This window comes from Sinocyclocheilus anshuiensis, unplaced genomic scaffold (assembly GCF_001515605.1).
Source record: "Sinocyclocheilus anshuiensis isolate Anshui unplaced genomic scaffold, SAMN03320099.WGS_v1.1 scaffold1155, whole genome shotgun sequence".
Taxonomy (NCBI): domain Eukaryota; kingdom Metazoa; phylum Chordata; class Actinopteri; order Cypriniformes; family Cyprinidae; genus Sinocyclocheilus; species Sinocyclocheilus anshuiensis.
The window spans coordinates 532,592-554,136 of NW_015542398.1; the positions used below are offsets into that span (position 1 = coordinate 532,592).

A 21,545-nucleotide genomic window follows, 5' to 3' on the forward strand; every position below is an offset into this window, starting at 1 on the left:
TAGGGAAAAAAATAATTAATAAAAATATAAGATAAAGTATGACTCTTTTAATCAATCATCTAATACAAACAAATGTCTTCATCACTAAGGTTGTGTTTTGAAAGAGTTTGGTAAATGAGCCAATGGGGGTCATGCATGTCACGCAGAAAATACTCTCTGGGAAAAAAATTGCTCAAACTGAAATGTTAGGACATGTTGATGTTTTTTTCAGCCCACTGACCCACTTTTCAATTGTTCTCAGCACCAGACAATAGAGACAAATGGTTTCATAACTAGTGCACAATACCTGCGTGTTATTCAACATTATGGTTGCGCAGGTTTTTTTTTTTTTGTTGTGAAGGGTTTGTTTAGGTGTAGTTTTTGTTTTAGTGTGCCATGTCTTTATGTAACCTCCCTCTGTTGGCCCCTGTAATTTTGAAAAAGCCGACAATTTCTCGCACACACTCAAGTTGCCCTCTCATTGGCTCCAATTGTGCATCAGACCCCATGGCTGTGATGACATGAGTAGTTTCACTGATCCAGGGCTCAACCAAAGACACACGTGAAGCTCGTCCTTACAGCAGAATGAGACAGTGAGTAGCAGTCTGTGATAGATTAAACTCACACCCCCAACTACTGTAGAGCTTAACTGCATAAAGACAATGTTGTCTTCTGTGATTAGCCTGAGCTGTTGTCTCACAGATGACTTTGGGGTACCAGTACCATTATTTCTTTCAAAGAAATGTTCAAGGTTAAATACATGCTGTTAGTTACCACCAGTGTTGAGGAAAGTTACTTTTAAAAGTAATGCATTACAATATTGCCTTACTCCCTAAAAAGTAAATAATTACGTTACTTACATTACTTTTGCGTTACATTTTCTCATCTGAGCTGAGCTTGCTTGTTTGTTTTTGATATAAAAAGTTCTATTTTTGGCGAATGTATAAGCCGTTTCATGCCAAAGGTGAAATGAATAAGCCTCGGGCTAAAGAAAATGTAAATTCACGCTCAAACAAACCTTTTAGCTGTGCTGCCCTTCTAGATTGCATGAAGAATAGGACACAGGAGAAGAAAGTTCAACACTCTTAGTTCAGCAATGAAACACAAATGTGATGTTTACCTAAAGTTATTTTTACTTATTAGTATGGTTACTAAAATGGGATTAAATGCATAAAGGATATTTGTGTTATTTAACATATTTAATTATTGCAGGATTGCGTCATATTCTGAGTTTGCATTTCACAGTTTTCATTCATTTTGAGGAATACTGAATCTGTTTTTGTGCAAGTGAGATGAGTAAATGCACGTTCACATTTAGTCTAGAACTACAGTAAGACTGTGCCATCAATGAGCTACCTTAGCATGATGGCCATTTTTGGTTTTGTTGGCTTCTTTGAAGTGGGGCCAGGACCTATCCCTTGGTTCTTTGTGGCTGAACTCTTCTCACAAGGTCCCAGACCAGCAGCCATGGCAGTAGCAGGCTGCTCCAACTGGACTGCCAACTTCCTCATTGGCATGGGCTTCCAGTATGTTGCTGTAAGTGTACAGGAAACAACTTCTTTCGCTAGCAATGGTTTACTTACCTACTTATGGCATCAAAACGTGCTATAACGCCATTACATTCAATCTCTCCTTACTGCAGAACCTGTGTGGTCCATACGTTTTTCTCATCTTCGCTTTGCTCCTCCTTTTCTTTCTGGTCTTCACCTTCTTCCGAGTTCCTGAAACGCGAGGCAAAACTTTTGACCAGATCTCAGCCACCTTCCACCGTCATCCACAAAACATGATGGACATGGACCTTCACATGGATCAGGGGAAGCACAGTACAGAACGGGACTACCTAGGTTCTGATGGGACAGAGAACTGAGGCTTGAGAGCAAGAGAGATGGTGAAAGGGGAGCCAGAATGACCACAACTGGCCGTTCTTGAGGCTAGGAGAGAAAAATGGGATGGATACCAAAAACAAAACATTACTACTCAGACGTACAGTGACGCATTGCTGCCACACACATTTTTTCCACTCAATTATGTCGTAATAACGAGATATGTCATGTCGTTTTAACGACATATTTTCTCGTTAAAACGAGATGTTTTCTCGTTAAAGCGACATCTTTTCTTATAAAAACGAGATGTTATGTCGTTAACAGTGTTGGGGAAAGTTACTTTTAAAAATTATGCATTACAGTATTGCGTTACTCCCTAAAAAAGTAACTAATTGTGTTACCTTTTATGTAATGTGTTAATATGTTACTTTTGCGTTACTTTTTCTTATAGGCCGGGCTTGTTTGTTTGTTTTTAATATAAAAAAAAGTTATATTTTGGCAAATGTAAAGTGCTTTCACACTAAAAGTGAAATGAATAAGCCTCAGGCTGAAGGAAATGCAATGGGATTTTATACATAAAGGATATTTGTGTTATTTAACATTGAATTATTGCAGGTTTTTGTGCAAGTGAGATGAGTAAATGCACGTTCACATTTAGTCTAGAACTACAGTAAGCATCATGTTTACACAGCGCACACAACGCCTCTGCACTTACTCCTGATTTCTCTCAACATGGGGACAGGAGAGCTGTCAGACAATAAATGGGAAAACACAGTAACTGGCTTTACTTATTTGAAAAAGTAACTCAGATATTTTCTTGTAAATTAAAACTTTACTAGTTACTTGAAAAAGTAATCTGATTACATAACTCGTGATACTTCTAATGTCTGATATTTGAATGAGACTATTAAAAAATATACTCTTTTTCGCAAATATAGATGTGAAATTTAAATGTTATACTTTTTAACACTACACTTTTGTGATAAAATTTTGTCTGTGCGGTTTTAATCCAATATTTTGACATGTAAATCTGGTAAATTCTGCCCTTAAATAGGCTGTGAAACCAGAATGGGATGTAAGAATCCTGTTTAGGGACAGTTTCAAGCAAATTTTACCCTGATTTTCACATTATTATAACAGTTGTCTTACTACTAAAAGGATGTGTTTAGACAACTTAGACAACTCAAATGCACTTTCTTTTTTTTTATATTATTGCTTTAACAAAAATTCACATTTCACACAAAAATTCACCTAATCCATTGCCTCATAGGCTTCCACTTTACTGTAAGTGCATTACTTTAGACATGATTTTTGTTTGTCTTTTTAAATTAATTAATTAATTAATGCAGAATGAACCCAGAACATAAAATGAAGTTGTTTGTAATCGTTAGTCTTTCTGGTCACACTGTCTTTTTCTAACCAAACACTGTAGAATCCGATCTGAAAGTATGCTCACATGCTCATTCCTGAACTTTTCCTTGAATCCAGCTTTTGCCTTTAGTGCTGTGATCAGCATCTTGTTCGTGGAGGAGAGTGGCGGAGCACCACAAAGTGGACAAGATACACTGAAGGGAGCGGAGGGCAGATTAATCAGGAAACATCAAAGAGAGCAGCAGGGCAAAGGGAGGGAATGGGGCAAAAGATGAATGGAGACCAGCCGCCTGTTTGTTGTTTTTTTGTTTTTTTTTCCCATGCCATCCCTCAGTGCTTCAGTTGGCAGTAGGATGGCAAAACCATTGTGCAGGGGCCACATAGAATGCCTGGAACAAACTGTCGGCTCCTGTTTTTATTCTGCATGCCAAAAAAGGAGGAGAATGCAAGATAGGGAGACTCTTGCTCTTGAAGTCTGTCTTTTGATCTGTTTACTTTTTTCTATTTTTTTATCAATATTTTAAAACATTATTCACCAGGATAACCCTTAAATATTGCTCAGAATGTGATGACTTTTAGATGTTGGCTTGTTTCTGTCTTCTGACAAGCACCCAAACTTTCTGTCTCATGTGCCGCTGTATTTCAAAGGAGGTCTTTCTCTCTCAGTCGCTACACACATACATACTGTAGGCCTTGTGTGAAGCACTTTGAAAGTAGCCTGCTGCTCCGCGTGCCCTCACTGTATTCGGTTGCTCAGTTGGCTCAAAGATAACTCCAATTTGGGTCTCTCATCCTGACTGCAGACTCAGCACACGTACATTACACATTGTTCCTGTCTTGGACTTTAGTTGGACTCTCTGCACACTTTGTCACAAAGCCTGTCATGAGTCCACTTCAAAGAGACGCTACGAACCTGATACCATGTGACAGCTTAAAATTATCGTTCATTAGCTCTGATGAATTGAAGAGCATCTCTGGCTGTGCATTCGCTCCTTTATGTTTCACTTTGCCCTGATTTCCACGTCCCGCCTTATTTGAGGGAAGAACAGTCATTCAATTGTCATGTGTCATTATTTCATGAATCAGGCCGCTAAGCCTCACTTTGCTCATCTCGCACTTGACACACTTACACTGAACAAAATTATAAACGCAACACTTTTGTTTTTGCCCCCATTTTTCATGAGCTGAACTCAAAGATCTAAGACTTTTTCTATGTACACAAAAGGCCTATTTCTCTCAAATATTGTTCACAAATCTGTCTAAATCTGTGTTAGTGAGCACTTCTCCTTTGCCGAGGTAATCCATCCACCTCACAGGTGTGGCATATCAAGATGCTGATTAGACAGCATGATTATTGCGCAGGTGTGCCTTAGGCTGACCACAATAAAAGGCCACTCTAAAATGTGCAGAGCCAGGCTGCTTCTACATTAAAGGTACAAAACTGTCACTGGGGTGGTACCCTGTCTCTCTATGAAGAGCCAGGATTTCCACTTGAAAAACCTGGATAAGTGAGATAGTAATAAAAAAAAGTGTGATTTCTAGACCTGGAGAAGTCATGTAAATTAATAAAATCTTTATAATATTTTTTATAATGGATATACATTTGTCTAGCTATTAAAATATTTTGTCAAGTAGAAATTGTGAGTAAAATTATTATTTTTTTAAATCCTTACCCAGTAAATCATGTAAAACTGGAAAAGTCATGGGACGTGTGAATATTGTTGGGGGGCCTAGGAGTCAAAAAGGTTGCGAACTACTGGCAAAAACTATTGTCTGATGATTGTTTACATTTCTAATTTAAAAAATGTAAACTATCCATCTATTAATTATTATAAGGGAACAGTTTATTGTACTGATTAACAAATAATATGCTTATTTTTTATTTATTGTTTTGCATTTATTATGCAGCCCAATCAAATGGATGTCAAGTAATCGCTTTCATCCAAATATAAAGTTGTCAATCATTTCCCATGAAAACAACAAGAGCTCTTAGACTTACATTTACATGATTTAGTCATGATTTAGTCATAGTGTTATGAATGCAGAGCTCAGCATTTGATTGATTTGATTTTGTCTCTCAACTATTGCGAAAGGACCAATTTGATTTTAACATTGAACTTCAATTTGCTTTTTTAAATGTCACTGAAAAAGTTTTTGGAAAAAGATTGGGAAAGCAACTTCTGTGACTGTCCAACAAATTAGGACGCATAACACAAACTTTTCTACGAACCCTCGGCCAGTAACGAGTAAACAAATGATGAGCTGTTGTTTTTTAATGTTGTATGTTTTTATGCAATGAGGCTATGCTGAGCTGAGAAAGATGCAATGATCTGAACTGACAATATTTTAATGGAGCACATAAAAGCGTGAAAGTGATCAAGGAGGTCGGCGTGCCTGTGATCGCCACATTCGCTCGCTTTGAACTCTCAGGGAGGAGCACAATGCTCTCATTCAGAGATTGGCTGAATGACAGACGCACCCTCTCTCTTTCTCTCCCTCCAACGTTAATGAATTCAAACAACCCGCCCCCTACCCATCCAGCTCTCTTTCTCTTTCCCTCTTTTTCTCTCACCACAGAACGTTTCCAGCCTTGGCAAGTTCCTCGTGATTTGCTCTCATCGTCTTAATGAATTCAACTGGGAGTGCATTGGCCCTGATGCCCACCCCTTCAGAGAGAGGTCCAGTGCTCTTGCATATATCTGCAGGGCTGTTGCATGCTTTTCCATTGTTCCATCAGCTTCTGTCACTAACACATCCTCTGAGAGGGAGTGTGGGAGAAAGCTAAGCCAGCCAGGAGGTGGGAGACACTTGTGCGGCACAGGTGCCTTGATGCAAAAGAAGCTGCGTTGTGTCCGTGTGCCTGTGTTTTTGAAAAGTGGAACTTCTTGAAGCTGTTAGAAAATTCGTTTTTCTATTGGAAGACTCACCTGTGGACAGGTGAAGTGGAATCATGGGTGTGATGTCACTGTTGCTGTTGATGGTGATTGGCTGGTGTGGTGGGGCGCCACCGTTGAGAGAGGTGTACAGAATGCCACAGAGCGCACTTAAAGGTAGGCCAGGTATTCGGACGTTTTGGCTGCTTCTACATTAAAGGTACAAAACTGTCACTGGGGTGGTACCCTTTCAAAAGCTACTAATATGTACCATTTAGGGGTAAACAGGGTACAAAGTGTACCTTTTAGCTTTTGTACCTTAGTGACTGCCCTATTGACAGCTAGATGCAGATGAGTGTAGATGCAGAAGATGCAAACTCACTGTGATGTCTAAAATTAACCTAATTGTTAAGCTTAGCTGTTTTCTTTTCAATAAACTTGTTGCAAAAGTAGAATTTCACAAAAAAAAAAAAAAATCGTACTTGCAACCAAAATATGAACAGCCTTTCCAATGATGGTGAACATTGATGTCAGAGCTCCAACAGCTTGCTTTAACTCTTAATAATCTGACAGTATTATTATTTTCCACAAACTGTTTCTCTAAGAATAAACTTTTTGACTGTTATTAAATAAGCGTATGTTATATTCGAAAAACATTTACATTTATACATCATACAGATTCTTCCATCTAAAGCAGAGTCATGCTTCTTCACTGTACTAGACTGTACTTTCTGGTCAACTTGAAACTTTATATTCTAACATTAATAATATTTCTGTCTGTTTAGAATAATTTGCATGTTTTGTAGCATTCTTTAGCTCTGTTTTTTTTTTAAATAAAAGCATCTGCTAAATAAATGTAAATATGATTTGCATAATCTTTTGATATAGTTTTAAAGTGATCTCTTTTCTTTGAGATATAAGATCTCAGATCTGTATAAATATGAAGTATTTTCAATATAGACTCCATATGTTTTTCAATAAAACATTATTTTTGTTGGTAAGAATCAGTGCTCGACTCTGTGTGCCATCACAGTGAGACTGTGTTCAGGAGTTTAGCGTAGTCACTCACCACAGAGGCCATAGTTCAGGCCGTTAATTAAGATCTCAATCAGCTTTGAAGTCTCTCTCGCTCTCTGGGAGATAGAGAAGAGCACACGGCTGAATGTGGATCGGTGTGTTTGAACTTTGGTGTCTTTAGCACTGCTCTGAGCATGAGTTTGCTCACTTGTCCTCATGGAAAAACCATGACTGATAAAATACTGCATTCATATATTTTTTTATATATAAATGTAGTATTATCACAGCCAGTCATGGATTTTGTTTCGCTGAAGAAATCTATTCAGACTGTTTGTTTTCTGTGCAAATGTTGGTTTTCTCCCCACCTAACAGGGAACATTCTCAGAGCTTTGGCTAACGTTTCTGCAAGGTTCTCTCCAGTAATGCTAATTAAAAAAGTTATCTGGTCTTTAATAATGTTCTCTAAATATTATTTAACGACAAAAACTTTATACATATTTCATGGAATTCATGAATTGTTCAGAGAACATTCAAAAGTAACATTACCTTAATGTTTGCAAAATGATAAAATTGAATATTCCCTTAATGTTTTCTTAACGTTTGCATTACCAAGAGAAACTTTTTAAAACATTTTTAAAAACTGGACATTTTGAACGTTCAGAGAACATTCAGAAGCTTAATGGTAACTTTAGCAAACATTCTTAGAACATATTTTTGTTAGCTGGGTCTCTGTCTTGTAGTTTTTGTATTTGTTTGCATTTCTGACCATTTTTATTGTTGAAACAAAAATATTAAATTTGTATGACAAACCTATGTCTTCTCTAATTCACATAAACACCAAGTCAGCACAATTTTCTGCTCCACTGAGGTTAAACGTCTCATATTTCTTCTTTATACCTACTTTTAATGTTTTCTTTAGATTTGCTTTGTGTTGGTTGTTTTGAGGCATCTATTCACTTTTGCTTACATCTCTTTCTGCTTCTCTCTGCAGCTCTGTCTGATAGAGGAACAGTAGTGATGGAGGCCGCTCTGTCCCGCGCTCTGTCTGCCGTAGATGCTGCCGTATCGGAGCGCAACAAGGCTGAAGCAGGCTGCAGAGGGTGTGTGCCCTGTCTGTTTCAGGACTGTGGACAGCGAAAAGGCGCTTGTGGTAAGCTTGAATGAACAAATGCTTTATAACTAGGACTCTTTGACTTTAAAGACGGATGCTGATGGTGGTAATTCCATAGCTTCTCCAGAGGACACACAGTCAGAGCCGAGTTGTCAGGTCATCTCTGGCGCTCAGGAGGAAGCTGATGAAGGAGAGAGGAGTTGGTTGCTGAGTCAGGCCTGTGGCTTCTACAAACGCCGTTGCACACCTGCACAGGTGAACAAAGACCTGTGCGTCAGAGTCATGGGAGAGAGCTGCAGCGCTCGTGTCCTGCAGTGCAGTCTGCTCAACACCATGCAGAACCTGGAGCCGGCCACACAGACCACAGCACAAGGTAAAACAAAATAACACAAAAAATGTTATGTAAACATACTCAGAACTTTCATATAAACATAATCTTACATAATCTTCATAATTAAAATAAAAAAATGTAATCGAAAATAAACCTTGACTATGATTGTCAATGTCCCTTTTAATGTAATTTCAGCTTTGAAATGGATCACTTTACTGCAAGAGTTCTATTTATTGATGTAACTTCCCTTATGTAGCTGTGTGTGGCCAGCGGTTCTCTGTATCGCAAAACCTGACACAGCCTCACTCTCGTATCATGGGGGGATCTCCTGCCCCTCTGGGCAGCTGGCCATGGCTGGTGAACCTTCGGCTGGATGGGGCTCTGATGTGTGGGGGCGTGCTGGTTGACAGCTCTTGGGTCCTCACTGCCGCCCACTGCTTTGCTGGGTAAAAGCACAAATACATATCTACATAATTACATTTAATGTGAAATGGGATACCTTGTTGCCTTTTCACTTGAAAATCTTGCTATTTGTATTGGTACTGAGAACATGAGATTATTTTGCTCAGATGGATTTTTGAATGAGCAACATTTGAAGCTGTTGTAAAATACCAGAACAACACACACTTGTGACAGTGATTAAATGTGCCATAACATTAAAAAATAATGAACCACAGCACTGTCTTTTATCATATTGCTGTTCTCACCATTTTCTGAAAAGGATTATATATTGTGCTGTGTCTTGTTGCTTTATTTGTGAATGTACCCAAATGTTTTGTGAACGTCTCAAATTGATCTCCCCCAATTAGGAGCCGCAGTGAGAGTTACTGGACCGCAGTAGTGGGAGAGTTTGACCGCACAAAAACTGACCCTGATGAGCAGATCATGAAAGTCAATCGCATCATCACTCATCCGAAGGTAAACACATCAAAAACGCAACCATTCCAATATTCCACTTGTTAATTTACCATATACTGTATATATATACATACATACACACACACACACACACACATCTGTCTGAACGGGTCACACCTGTCTGCTTGCCCTCTGACCTCGATCCACCGGCTGGTACTCCCTGTTTGGTGGCCGGCTGGGGCTCTCTGTATGAGGGTAAGAGAATCTGCATAACACATATTTTAGAAAAAGAGCCCAATAATATCACACAATATTTGCTTAAAATGCTGTGAAGTGTTTGCTTATTCATGTTTGTCTTGATTCTCTGTATGTGTGTAGACGGACCCTCGGCAGATGTGGTGATGGAGGCGAAAGTGCCACTGATGTCTCAGACCACCTGTCTCAGTGCACTGGGGAAGGAGCTGCTCACAAACACCATGTTCTGCGCTGGGTACCTGTCTGGAGGCATTGACTCATGCCAGGTATCTCCACATTGTCATACTAGCTTGCATTATGAACCCCACACCTGACGAAGAAACATCACATATGCTTTATAAACACTACAGCTGCTTTACAATCACCTGACTTGAATCTGTCTCTTTGCATGTGTACAGGGTGATTCTGGAGGGCCGTTGATCTTCCAGGACCGTTTATCGGGACGGTTTCAGCTGTTTGGCGTCACCTCTTGGGGGGATGGCTGTGGGGAGAGGGGAAAGCCTGGCGTTTACACTCGGGTCACCGCGTTCTCTGATTGGGTCACAGGACAAATGCCAAAGCCGGTTTAAGAAGTGCCGTAAGTTATCCAGACAGTTGAAATCAAAAATTCGAATTACATATTTAAACAGAATTAACCTAATGTTAAGTGCTAGTTTGGATGTGCATACTCATTTTTTATTATTACTATTTTCCAGATTTTAGAATAATAGTAAAGTCATCAAACTATGAAATAACACCAATGGAAATATGTGAATTATTTAGTCATCTTGACAAGCTCTGCACCTTAACAAAGTGCATTCTGGGATGCTTTTTATACTGCATTGAAGGAGTTCACATGTATGTTGGGCACTTGTAGGCTCGCTCAGTTTTATGAAATTCAAATCATGTAATGAATTTAAACTAGTTTTTAAAGAAATGTGTATATAGGCACAATTTATTCTACACAACCTATTTCAAGCATTTTTTTTATCCTAAATAAAAGGCTTAAATTAAATTTTAAGATCATAAATTTAGTTACGCACTGTATGTCCAAACTTGACTCGCAGTGTACTTTGATCAAAAATACAGTAAAAACAGTAATATAGTGAAATTTTAATATATTTTAAAATATATTTACCTTCCCTCCATGTATTGCCTTTCTTACTGTCTGCTATCTTTCTCTCTACAGAGTTGCATTCCTTTCTGCAGACTCTGCTGGACTTGCTTCAGAGGGCCGATGACTGTATCAGAGATAAAGTTGATCTGACCTTCTTCACTCAGACTCTACCTCAGTTGGTGGAGAATGTGTACAGCTCTGCTCATATAACACGAAGACGCAGAAGTGCACTTGAAACAGGTAGAGCCATTAAACCTTTCTGCACTATACTTGTACAGCCAATAAGGGCTCAGGAGAGGATGTACAATGCTTTCCAGAATGTAATATTTTTCAGCAGCTGTATCATTCTCCATATTGTTATTCTTCTAAACAACATATTATTCTCAAAGAGCAGGTAGGCCAGCCAGCACTATTCCAGCAAGTGGGCCCTCTGGTGGACGACTGGGAGAGCTATCTTACACGCATTGCTGAAGATCTGGATCAACACAAAGAACTAAAGAACTCACAGGAACTGTCTCAGGAGCAACAACTCTTCACACCGGTAAACTTGTCTAATTTAAACTAAGGTTTTACATATGATGGAGCAGCATGTTCACTACATTTCTGTTTAAGAAGACAGACATTACTTAATAAATTAAGACTGATGGTGATTTGATGAAATTTTCAGGATGAGGACAGTGAAAAAGCACCTCTTCAGCAGCTTGACGGATCACTGCTCTCCTCCATTGCTGCCCTGCGTTCCAAGTTAGACTCACTGCGCATTCCTGTTATACCAGAATTGGACCACCAACTGTTTCAAAGGGATTTCAGCATTCCCACCACTGGAAAACAACAACAGGATAACAGTGCCAAATCTAGGGAGTCTGTATTGTCAGCTGACATTTGGACTGCTGTGATATATAAAGCTCTGAGAGGAAGCGGCACAGGAACTGTCACAGGACGTCCGGTGATGACAGCAGGATCTCAGGATCATATGGATACAACATCCAGATCCGTGGAACCTTCCACCCAACCACTGAAACTCAAGACCCTGGAACCTTCTGACTCTGTCCCTACCCAGATGCCCCTGCTTCAACAGCCACTCTTCAAAAGTAAGTGTTAATACTGGGAAACTGAGTAGCAGAATATTGAGAAACAATAACAGGAAACTTTTTTGCAATAACTATAATTTTCTTAGCCTACAACAATGACTGTTTAGACCACTGTAGAACTCAAATAATATATATTTTAAAGGAATGAATGAATGAAAATGAATGAACAAAAATACAAACTTCAATTTTAGCTTCAATGTTATTTTATATGATATTTTATTATTACTATTATTATTATTATTATTCATAATTATTACTATTACTATTATTATTAAATACTTGTGTTTAATTTATAAAATAACAACAACAACAACAACTATTAGAGGTGGTAGTAGTAGTAGTATTGCAGAATGATGTGAAACCATGAATGTCCAGACTAATAGACTAATATTTGTTTCAGAGCTCCTGTGGAGGAGAAAGAGAGATCTACACAAGCGACAGATACGAGGAGCCAATGACAAAGGTACAATTTCTCGTTTGATTTAGCGTTTCTATCCAGTCATATGATTTGAAAAGGAATATGAGGTTAGTATTACATTTATTTTAAGGAATATGAGTTGTATTTACTGTTTTTAAAGGCGGTGTGTTTCAAGGCTTTGTTCTTTGTGTTTTGTAGTTTGCTCTGGAGTAACTGAATCAGCTCAGCTGGTCAGCAACACCAAAGTGATGTACAACTGGATCCTGGCTGTTCCATCTAACAACATAAACATGATCTTCCAGGAGGTGAGTCTGTGTGTGTTGTAGAAGTTCATTTGCAAGTAAAAAACATGATACTTATGTACATGTTTTGACAGACAGACAGACAGATCATGCAAGTACATATTTACAGAGGTTTTCGGTCTGTACGTTTTTGTAATTTTGAAAGTAGTCTCTTATGCTCACATTTATTTGATTAAAAATACAGTTTAAAAAGTAATATTCTGAAATATAATATGGCAGTTTAAAATAACTTTTCTATTTTAGTGCATTTTAATGTAATTTATTCTTGTAATGGCAAAGCTGAATTTTCACCAGCCATTAATCCAGTCTTCAGTGTCATATATCCTTCAAAAAATCATTCTAATGCTGATTTGCTGCTCAAGTAACATTTATTCTTATTATCAATGTTGAAAACAGCTGTGCTGCTTAATATTTAGATATTTCAGGGTTCTTTGATGAATCTGAAGTTCAAGAGAATAAAAAAAAATATCAAAACATTATAAATGCCTTTCACAGTACCTTCACTTTTGATCAATTTAATGCATCTTTGTTGAAAAAAATTTATCAATTTCTTAAAAAAAAAACTACTTACCCCACATATTTGTAATGTATGTTATGTTTGTGTGGTGTTATTTTTGTGTTGTATTTTAATTCTGTATATATCTCATTGAGTGTGTTCATCATCTCAGGTGCTGGTTGACCTGAATTCTAAGAATGAACGTGGTTTGTACCAATCACGGATCAAGGCCACTGTTGGTGGGCGACCTTTGACCTTTTACAGCTTGGTGGGTTTGGAGAATGAAGCGTTCTATCGCAGCATGCCACGCATCATTGCCGTCACCATTGATGCTCTCAAATCATAAAACACACTCATATACGCTGCTGAAATCATATTTGAGCTGAAATGGCATCCGTGACATTGAGTGTTATTACATCCTAAACCTTCTAATGTGACATCACCTGCTGCTATGGAAATGATTGGATGAGACCTTCTTTCTAGAGTCATCACAGGACAGCTGACACTTTTCTGGAGGATGAAGGGTCTCAGTCGGTCACTGTGTACAGAGACTGGACTGACGTGACAATATGTACACCCCGATTTAACTTATTTCACAGGGACAGAGGTTGATCCTCCTGTCTGAGCTGCATTATATTTGATGTTTGTTATATATTTATTTGTATTACTTTGTATTTTTTATATGAAAACAAATCATTAAAAAAGAGAAAATTAAATGGAGTTAAAGATTTAACTATTTAAATTAATTTTGTCTTTATATTTAAGAGCTTGTCAGGTATTTCTTTCTTTCTTTCTTTTTAAAAACACACAATGACAAAATTCTTATACAAAAAAAGAACCAAACACGCATATGGAAAAAAAAGTATCTGGGCATTGTAATATATGAGCTACAATATATTTTATTCAAATTGAGCTTTTATTTTAACCTACCTCCCTCTTCCTTTCTTTTGTTCCTCTTCCCCTTTTTCTTTTTCCCCTTTATTCCTTCGTTTTCTCCTTTTTGCTGCTGCTTCTTCTTCTCCTCCTTTCCCTTTTTTCTTTTATCCCTTTCTCCTTTTTTCCAGGCATGTATTTCATACCATTCCAATATTTAATTCCTGTCTTTTTCTACTGTTATATTTATCCTTACACTACCACTAACTATTATGTAACATTTCTATTTCAGATTTATTAGATGGGAAAGGGAAGAAATTGCTGTGACAAATCACCTTATTTAAAGGCTTGTTTACCCCCACTGAACCTGCACTTGCTATGATCATGTCAGTTCATGGCAGCTGAACATCTCTGTCAGCAGAAAGCAGCGCTGGAAACTCAGGGGGACTTTTTTGTTTGGCTCAGATTTAATTTCTGAGGTGTTTTAGCATACGGGAACTGTGCTAATTGTGCTGTTCCGCGACAGGTGTCCCTGCATTACTAACAAACGTCATTCTGATTCTTTATTTGGAGCTGATGACAATCCTCTGGGCTTCAGAATGAGCATTAAAAGATTCTGGAGGATCCTAAAGGAACACTGAGAAATGCCATGCTGCATTAGTACTTGATAGTTGGCAGTTGCAGCTCATTGTCTGTTCCACCCAGTATGTTCCCCATAAGAAGCATGCTTTAGTGATTTATTCAGAATAATGTAAATTCACTTTCAGTGCCAATCAACTGTAGTTTCATGGCTTTGCATGTTTATATAATTCCTTGAGTATGATTGATTCAAGACTCAATTTAAGCACTAAAAGCCCCACTGGAATTATGAATGGCCAGAAATAATGCATGAGATGGGGTGGTGGATGCCAGAAGAACTGTCACACACAGTAGTGATGCAAACAGCTGTTGCGTAATGATTGACAGGATTGAATGAACTTGCTCCTCTCATACTTTAGTTTAGAATTCCATTTTAATCCATCTCTTGGCAATCTCAATCAACAAGTAGTACCAGTACGAAGTATTCTATTCTATTCTATTCTATTCTATTCTATTCTATTCTATTCTAATGGAATTATATGGAATGATTTTGTATTAATAAGCCCTGTATCTCTGATCCTCAAACAAACAACCAGTCTAGAATCCTTCATTCCAAAATTCCAAAGTGTTAAAAATAAACCCCAACACTCATCGGTAAAGGATTGTAGAGGTGCAGGGTGGCAACACATGATATTTCTGAGCTCTCTGCTATGATCAGATATTATGATCCCTTGTTACATTTACTCTGACAGCATTAAACATGAAATTCATGTTTATTCAACAACAAAGTATGTTGATTAAAGCATCCATCCATCAATCCGGATCTTTCGTTCATTCGTTAGTCTGTCTGTCTGACTATCTGTCTATCCATCCGTCCATCCATCCAGATTGTTTGTTCATTTGTTAGTCTATCTCTCTGTCTGACTATCTGTCTGTCTGTTTTTATATTTGTTTGTTTGATCTGTTCCTTTACACTGGACACGAGGTGAACCAGTTTATGAGGCATTTATAGCCATTCTGATTTTCACCAGCAGCTGAAATTGCTTTTATACAACAGTTCTGTAAAAAAAAAAAGTTCTAAAAACATCCAAAGCAGAAGCAGCTTTTTCGTGTCCCCAAGTAACATAAAGCAGTGATGTTTCTTGAACGAATAAGTGTTTTTTAATGATTCAGCTGAGTGAATGATTAAATGACTCATACAAAACCAGTTTATTCCCCTAAAAAAGACAATGACTGCATTTTCAACAGTTTTTTTGTCAGACCTTTTTGGGAAAAAATGGATAAGTATCAAGGTTTCTCATTTGATGTATCTCCAAGACATCCTAAAACATAGATTAGACTAAATGCAGCTGTCAGAAATGTATGCCTCAGAGATGCCATTAGGCTTAAAATAATACACTAGAGGATATGATCCCCATTAGCACCCGTTGACCCATAGTACAGCTCACAGCTCTGCTCAAACACTCAAAAATTCCAGAAAACTGTCTATTCATGCATAAAACATGCTTAAAACTCCACTAACCCCTTAAGATCCTAATTGAAAGCTAAACCAACCCAATTTGTAAATGAAGGAATTTATAGGAATTTATGGTGTTATGACCCTCTTTGTCACCCCAGATGACAATCGTTAGACAGAGATGAACACATGACAGCTGATGACACACATCCTTCCACAAATCATGCCTGGGACACCATCTGTGCACAGACTTGTGGGAAATACTGTAACCTTATCTTTCTGCTTGACATCAGAGAAAAAACAGACAGAGAGAAAACGGTAACACTTTACTTGAAGGGGTGTGCATAAGACTGACATGACACCTTCATAATCATGACATGACACATGTCATGAATATGAAGGAGGTTTTATGCATGTTTATGACAACTGTCATTAAGTGTCATTCGCTCAGTTATGTCATTTTTAATGCAAATATGGCAGTATTTGACCTAACCATACCCCTACCCTTACCCCTAACCATAGCCCACAACAAAGACATCTCAAACAATGTCATCTTTGCATTAAAAATTACATAACTGAGCGAATGACACTTAATGACAGTTGTCATAAACATGCATAAAAAACCTTCATATTCATGACATGTGTCATGTCATGATTATGTAGGTGTCATGTCATGATTATGAAGGTGTCATGTCAGTCTTATGCACACCCCTTCAAGTAAAGTGTAACCGAGAAAACAACTAGTTCCAGTGACCTCTCTTTGAGGTCTTCGATATGTGTGTGTGTGTGTGTGTGTGTGTATAGTGACAGCTGAAAATGTGAGGAACTGTATGGGTACAGACTGTGTGGGCATTCTGAAAATAACAATGAGGATTCAAGTTTGGAACCACACCTATTTTTCCTGTAACCCTTCCCATTTCTAAACAACTGTGTTTCCCTCAGCTGGAGAGCCCTTCTTCACTAATGCTGCTCTGAGGATATTAGACATGGATCTGATCTCTTCCACAAAAACCGTCTGGTTATGGACCCTTCTATCACTCTCATTCTCAGGTAATATGGCGTGTTCTTCTGAGTTCTGAGGGCTTGTGATGCACAAAGTGGCATGGATTATGACCTTGTGAAGTTTTCAGTGGTTCAGCATGGGTTCGTTCTAGCGGACAAATTCTTTATGGCACCACTGGTCTTTACATGTTCACACTCTGCCTTTGTGAAGTGTTAAAGCTAGAGAACTGAGTGTCAGCATGCTGAACTGTCAAAGTGGGTGTGAAATAAATCTTTGTTGATTTACATGAGCATTACATAATTACATAAATATATATCTGCTTTAGTAATAAAGAGATTGTTTTAATTGTAAAGATATAATGTGTGTGTACACAGACCAACCAAGACTAAAGGTCAGCAAGAAGACTATTCTGAAAAATAATTTGGAAGAACAAAGAAACAAAAAAACACAGAATCATAACACAGAATGTTGAACCCTATAGGATTCAATGCAGTGGGCCCAATTGGTATTTGGACACATAAGTCACGCTTAATACATATATGAATTTCATTACATTACATAATAGAAGAGGGGGGAAATACGTACATCCAAAACATCTCCAACTGGTGCAAGACCAAAACTGAAAACATGTAATTAAAAGCTGAAAATCCACTGGAAAATCCACAAACTGCACTTTTCACAGAACTGACTTCAATTTTATGGAAATGAATTAAATGCAAGATTTTTAGTGCATTCGTGACATAATTTTTGGGTCTTCACATGTCTGTACTAATTGCAGCAATCATTTTTTACAGTGAACATTCAAAGCTGTTGTTGTTTGTAATGATATTCAACAAAACATGTTTTTCAAATGACCTTAACTAATTGTGTGGAAAAGTTATCCTTAAATTAAATTAAATTAACAAGTTATTTTTTGAGTGAAGGTACAATAACTTTTTTTGATGAAGGATTAGATTGACATGCTGTGTGTTTCAGATGTGATCTGTAATCTAGAAGGATCTCTACACAGAGATCTAATGGTGGGATACAACAAGAACATACGACATATGGAGAACCATGGTGACATCACTGATGTGAAGATCAAGATGACCCTCACCAACCTAATTTCTCTGGTAAAGCTCCGCATGTGTGTGTATACACAAGGTAAATCTATGTGAAATATGTGACTCTATGGTTTGTCATCCTTTTTTTCATGTTCAGAATGAGAAAGAAGAGACCCTCAGCACCTGCGTTTGGATTGAGATGGTAAGATTAATCACATCTCTGTATATGTACAGTAAAATAAGCAGTGATTTCAGAGCAAAATACCTTTCTTTCTCTCTCTCTCTTTCCAGAAATGGCACGATTATCGTCTCCGCTGGGCCAACAGGACAGGGTTTGAGGTCTTTGAGAACATAACACGTATGCGTCTTCCCTCTAAAGCTATCTGGCTGCCCGACATTGGCCTGGAGAACAAGTGAGAGACTGAATTATTAAAGATTGATTTGATTTTGCAGATTATCTAAAAGGCAGAAACACAGAATAAACACTAAAAAAGTTGCCGTAAAAATCCATCTTCATCATCATCATCATCTCACTGTATCTTCAACTTTGTTGTAGTTTTTTATTATGAAAGTAACTAGTCTGAAACATATTTGCAATTCTGAGCATTTTAGTCCATCAAATGTGACCTGTAAATACCTGTTTGTGTGTGTGTGTGTGTGTGTGTGAAGTGTGGATGGGCGTTTCGAGGTGGCGCTCTACACTAACGCTCTGATAGATCCTGACGGTAGCGTGGTCTGGTTGCCCCCTGCCATCTACCAAAGCTCCTGTGGCATCAAAGTCAACTACTTCCCTTTTGACTGGCAGAACTGCAGCATGGTGTTCAGGTACGGCTGATCCGTCTGTCTTGACAGTGTTGAGTGGTGGAAATACATAGAAACAGGACAAGTAGCTTTATTCTGGCTTTCATTCTGATTGTTTTGGCAGGTCGGAGACGTACAATGCCAATGAAATCAAACTGATGCTGTCAGACGAGGATAACGTCACTATGGAGTGGATTGAGATTGATCCAGAAGCTTTTACTGGTACTAAACCACCTATAGCACTTTATTTTTTTGACATCAAGTAAAATTTAGTTGTTGCGTGTTATTCAAATTGTAAAACCATGTTTAACTGTTGTAAATGAAAGTCCTGCAAATCTTAGTAAACATATTAACTAAAATTACAGTCAACTGGCTATCCATGCCAGACGTGTTGCGTCATGTATGTACTATAAGCCTTTTTTTTTTTGTGACAAAATGTAACTATATTATCACCCAGCTCTTTATATAAAGTTGGGTATACTCATGTAGGGTGATATATACTATAGCATATCTCATATCTCAACTATACTATTGCCCTTATATATGCGACTATAAGGCATTAAGATATTAATATACTATAAACATTAGCATCACGATTTTCTGTAAAGCTGATAAGCGATATAAAAATAAATTTTACTTGACTTGTTTTACCATAAAGTCGTGTGTTGTTTTGGGTGGTTGCAACAGTTCTCTAGGTGGTTACTAAGTTTTGTTTGTTTGTTTCTTTTTGGCAATTTTATCATACAATACAAACAAATATACAATTAAAGTAATGTCACATTTTAACTTCCAAACCCCAGAAAAAAATTAATGTCTGAATTCTGGATATTCTTTGGCATGTGAATCATTTTGTATAATTTATGGATAAAACCTCAAATTGTGATGCTTGCTAAGTAGAGATGTGCCATTACTTTTTATGTAATTGTATTTATAATGGGTAAAAAAAAAAAATTAAACTGGTTTATAAACCCATATACACCCTTAAACTGGTTTACAGAGTTTATGGGGTTTTTGACCCATTATAAATACAATTGCATAAAAAGTAATATCACATCTCAACTCAGCAAGTCTCACAATCTGAAGTTTTATCCATTAATTATACAAAAAGTTTAGGATGAAGTTTAATATTGTAAGATGGTTTTGTTCATATCCTTATCCCTTAGAGTAATGGTTGCCTCAGTCGACACCACTAATGATCATTTTACTCATTAACATGCATTTTGTCCTGTGCCCTGATTGGTCAGAGAATGGGGAATGGATTATTAAGCACCGCCCTGCTAAGAAGGTTGTGAACAAGCGATACAGCCCAGATGAGTTGGAGTACCAGGAGATCATCTTCTTCCTCATCATCCAGAGGAAACCCCTGTTCTACATCATCAATATCATCGTGCCCTGTGTCCTCTTCTCATCCCTTGGGTTGCTCGTCTACTTCCTGCCGGCCAAAGGTCAGACTCCATAGTGGATCCTAACAGATGTTACAATGCATGGCTTGCTATTTCAACAAGTTCTTACAAATGTAGAAGGTTTTTTTTGTGAAGAAATTAAACATGAAGTGTGGCTGGTAATGTCATCAAGAGCCATTGACCAGCGGGACAATAGCAGATGGCTTTATCCATGATAAACATGAACTCATTTGCTTCATGATAATCAAAATGAAGTGAATTAATAACTTTTACAGTAAGACTTTAACCTAACAAATCAAGAGACGTTATCATTCAGTTCATCAGCATGTTTGTGATCGGTATGTTGAATTAATTGTTTGTTTATAACAGCTGGAGGACAGAAATGTACTATGACCATTGCAATCCTGCTCGGTCAGACTGTCTTCCTGTTCCTTATTGCCAAGAAAGTTCCAGAAACTTCCCAAGCTGTTCCTCTCATCGGAAAGTGAGTCTGTGCTTTTATTCACTCATCACACCTTTTCAGCAGTTTCTGATCAACTTGTATTCAATGTGTGCAACATAAGATAAAACAGTTTATATACACTATTGTCTGTTTTAGCACACATTTTCTAGAAAAATCTGTGTTCTTTGCAGGTATCTGATGTTTGTGATGTCGGTGACCACAATAACTGTGATGAACTGTGTGGTGGTGTTGAACGTTTCTCTGCGAACTCCAAACACCCACCCCATGAGCAACACCATCAGAAAGGTACAACAGAACTATCTAACCATCTTTATGCTTTTTGTCCAATTCATGAGGACATAATGAAAAAGTTATTATTATACATGAAGCTATAATCGCTTTTCCCTCCATTTTCGGGGTACTCAGGTCTTGCTGAACATCCTTCCTCGACTGCTGAGGATGACAATGCAGCGCTGGACACCTGAGCAGGAGGAAGGGGAATTTAAAATGTTTGCCCTTGGCAACGGCACTCCGCTTCGCCGCAGGAGACGAAGCTCTTTGGGATTAATAGCAAAGGCTGATGAATACATGTTCAGAACAGCACGCTCAGAGCTGATGTTCAGTCGACTGAAGAAGAGAAAGGGGCTGCTGAAGAACACTTTAGAGAAAATACGTGAGTTAGCAATTATGAACAAATTATATACACTACTATTCAAAAGTTTGGGGTTGGTAAGAATTTTTTATTTTTTTAGTTTTGTTCAGAAAGGATGCATTAAATTGATTAAAAGTAACAGTACATACATTTATAGGGTTAGAAAAGTTTTTAAAGTAAATATTAAAAAAAAAATGCTCTTCTTTTGTATCCTAAAAATTTATCTCAGTTTCCACAAAAACATTAAGCAATTTTCAACATTGAGAAAAAAG

At 37.7% G+C, this 21,545-nt stretch overlaps 4 protein-coding genes and 1 long non-coding RNA gene across 5 annotated transcripts in view; all 5 read left to right on the forward strand.

Annotated features, from left to right (window-relative positions):
• The first annotated feature begins 1,326 nt into the window (after positions 1–1,326).
• LOC107692865 (solute carrier family 2, facilitated glucose transporter member 4-like) lies at positions 1,327–6,062 on the forward strand. Its single transcript, XM_016492070.1, has 4 exons — positions 1,327–1,515; positions 1,622–1,802; positions 3,291–3,353; positions 5,911–6,062. Exons 1-4 carry the CDS (start codon positions 1,327–1,329, stop codon positions 6,060–6,062), a joined length of 585 nt encoding a protein of 194 aa, XP_016347556.1.
• Positions 6,063–6,067: 5 nt separating this feature from the next.
• On the forward strand, positions 6,068–9,468 carry LOC107692866 (coagulation factor VII-like). The gene is made up of 5 exons (XM_016492071.1): positions 6,068–6,223; positions 8,055–8,213; positions 8,293–8,547; positions 8,762–8,951; positions 9,315–9,468. The coding sequence occupies exons 1-5, from the start codon at positions 6,124–6,126 to the stop codon at positions 9,466–9,468; spliced, it is 858 nt and encodes a 285-aa protein (XP_016347557.1). The 5' UTR covers positions 6,068–6,123.
• A 67-nt stretch (positions 9,469–9,535) lies between these two features.
• On the forward strand, positions 9,536–10,120 carry LOC107692910 (uncharacterized). Its single transcript, XR_001634691.1, has 3 exons — positions 9,536–9,618; positions 9,742–9,884; positions 10,017–10,120. It is a non-coding gene; the product is annotated as an uncharacterized LOC107692910 (long non-coding RNA).
• Positions 10,121–10,158: 38 nt separating this feature from the next.
• On the forward strand, positions 10,159–13,646 carry LOC107692867 (uncharacterized; the record flags this gene model as incomplete). The annotated part of the gene is made up of 7 exons (XM_016492072.1): positions 10,159–10,195; positions 10,787–10,954; positions 11,104–11,255; positions 11,382–11,805; positions 12,206–12,268; positions 12,422–12,528; positions 13,194–13,646. Coding segments are annotated over 7 exons (1,125 nt in total), but the record flags the coding sequence as incomplete, so codon positions are not given.
• Positions 13,647–16,876: 3,230 nt separating this feature from the next.
• chrng (cholinergic receptor, nicotinic, gamma) overlaps positions 16,877–21,545 on the forward strand; it is a 9,879-nt gene continuing 5,210 nt past the window's right edge. The window contains exons 1-10 of the mRNA XM_016492094.1: positions 16,877–16,979; positions 17,908–18,044; positions 18,133–18,177; positions 18,267–18,388; positions 18,645–18,800; positions 18,901–18,998; positions 20,021–20,221; positions 20,549–20,663; positions 20,813–20,927; positions 21,048–21,294. Of these exons, the coding sequence (XP_016347580.1) occupies positions 16,916–16,979; positions 17,908–18,044; positions 18,133–18,177; positions 18,267–18,388; positions 18,645–18,800; positions 18,901–18,998; positions 20,021–20,221; positions 20,549–20,663; positions 20,813–20,927; positions 21,048–21,294 (1,300 nt within the window). The 5' untranslated portion in view covers positions 16,877–16,915. The remainder of the gene's footprint in view (positions 16,980–17,907; positions 18,045–18,132; positions 18,178–18,266; positions 18,389–18,644; positions 18,801–18,900; positions 18,999–20,020; positions 20,222–20,548; positions 20,664–20,812; positions 20,928–21,047; positions 21,295–21,545) is intronic.

What these genes read in the sequence shown, in the direction of transcription:
- LOC107692866 (XM_016492071.1), top strand. Translation starts at nt 6,124, where the DNA reads ATGGGTGTGATGTCACTGTTGCTGTTGATGGTGATTGGCTGGTGTGGT. An exon ending in GCCACAGAGCGCACTTAAAG is followed by an intron (nt 6,224 to 8,054) that starts GTAGGCCAGGTA and finishes TTCTCTCTGCAG; the next exon opens with CTCTGTCTGATAGAGGAACA. An exon ending in GCCGCCCACTGCTTTGCTGG is followed by an intron (nt 8,952 to 9,314) that starts GTAAAAGCACAA and finishes TCCCCCAATTAG; the next exon opens with GAGCCGCAGTGAGAGTTACT.
- LOC107692865 (XM_016492070.1), top strand. Translation starts at nt 1,327, where the DNA reads ATGAGCTACCTTAGCATGATGGCCATTTTTGGTTTTGTTGGCTTCTTT. An exon ending in TGGGCTTCCAGTATGTTGCT is followed by an intron (nt 1,516 to 1,621) that starts GTAAGTGTACAG and finishes TCCTTACTGCAG; the next exon opens with AACCTGTGTGGTCCATACGT. An exon ending in GAGTGGCGGAGCACCACAAA is followed by an intron (nt 3,354 to 5,910) that starts GTGGACAAGATA and finishes TTGTTCCATCAG; the next exon opens with CTTCTGTCACTAACACATCC.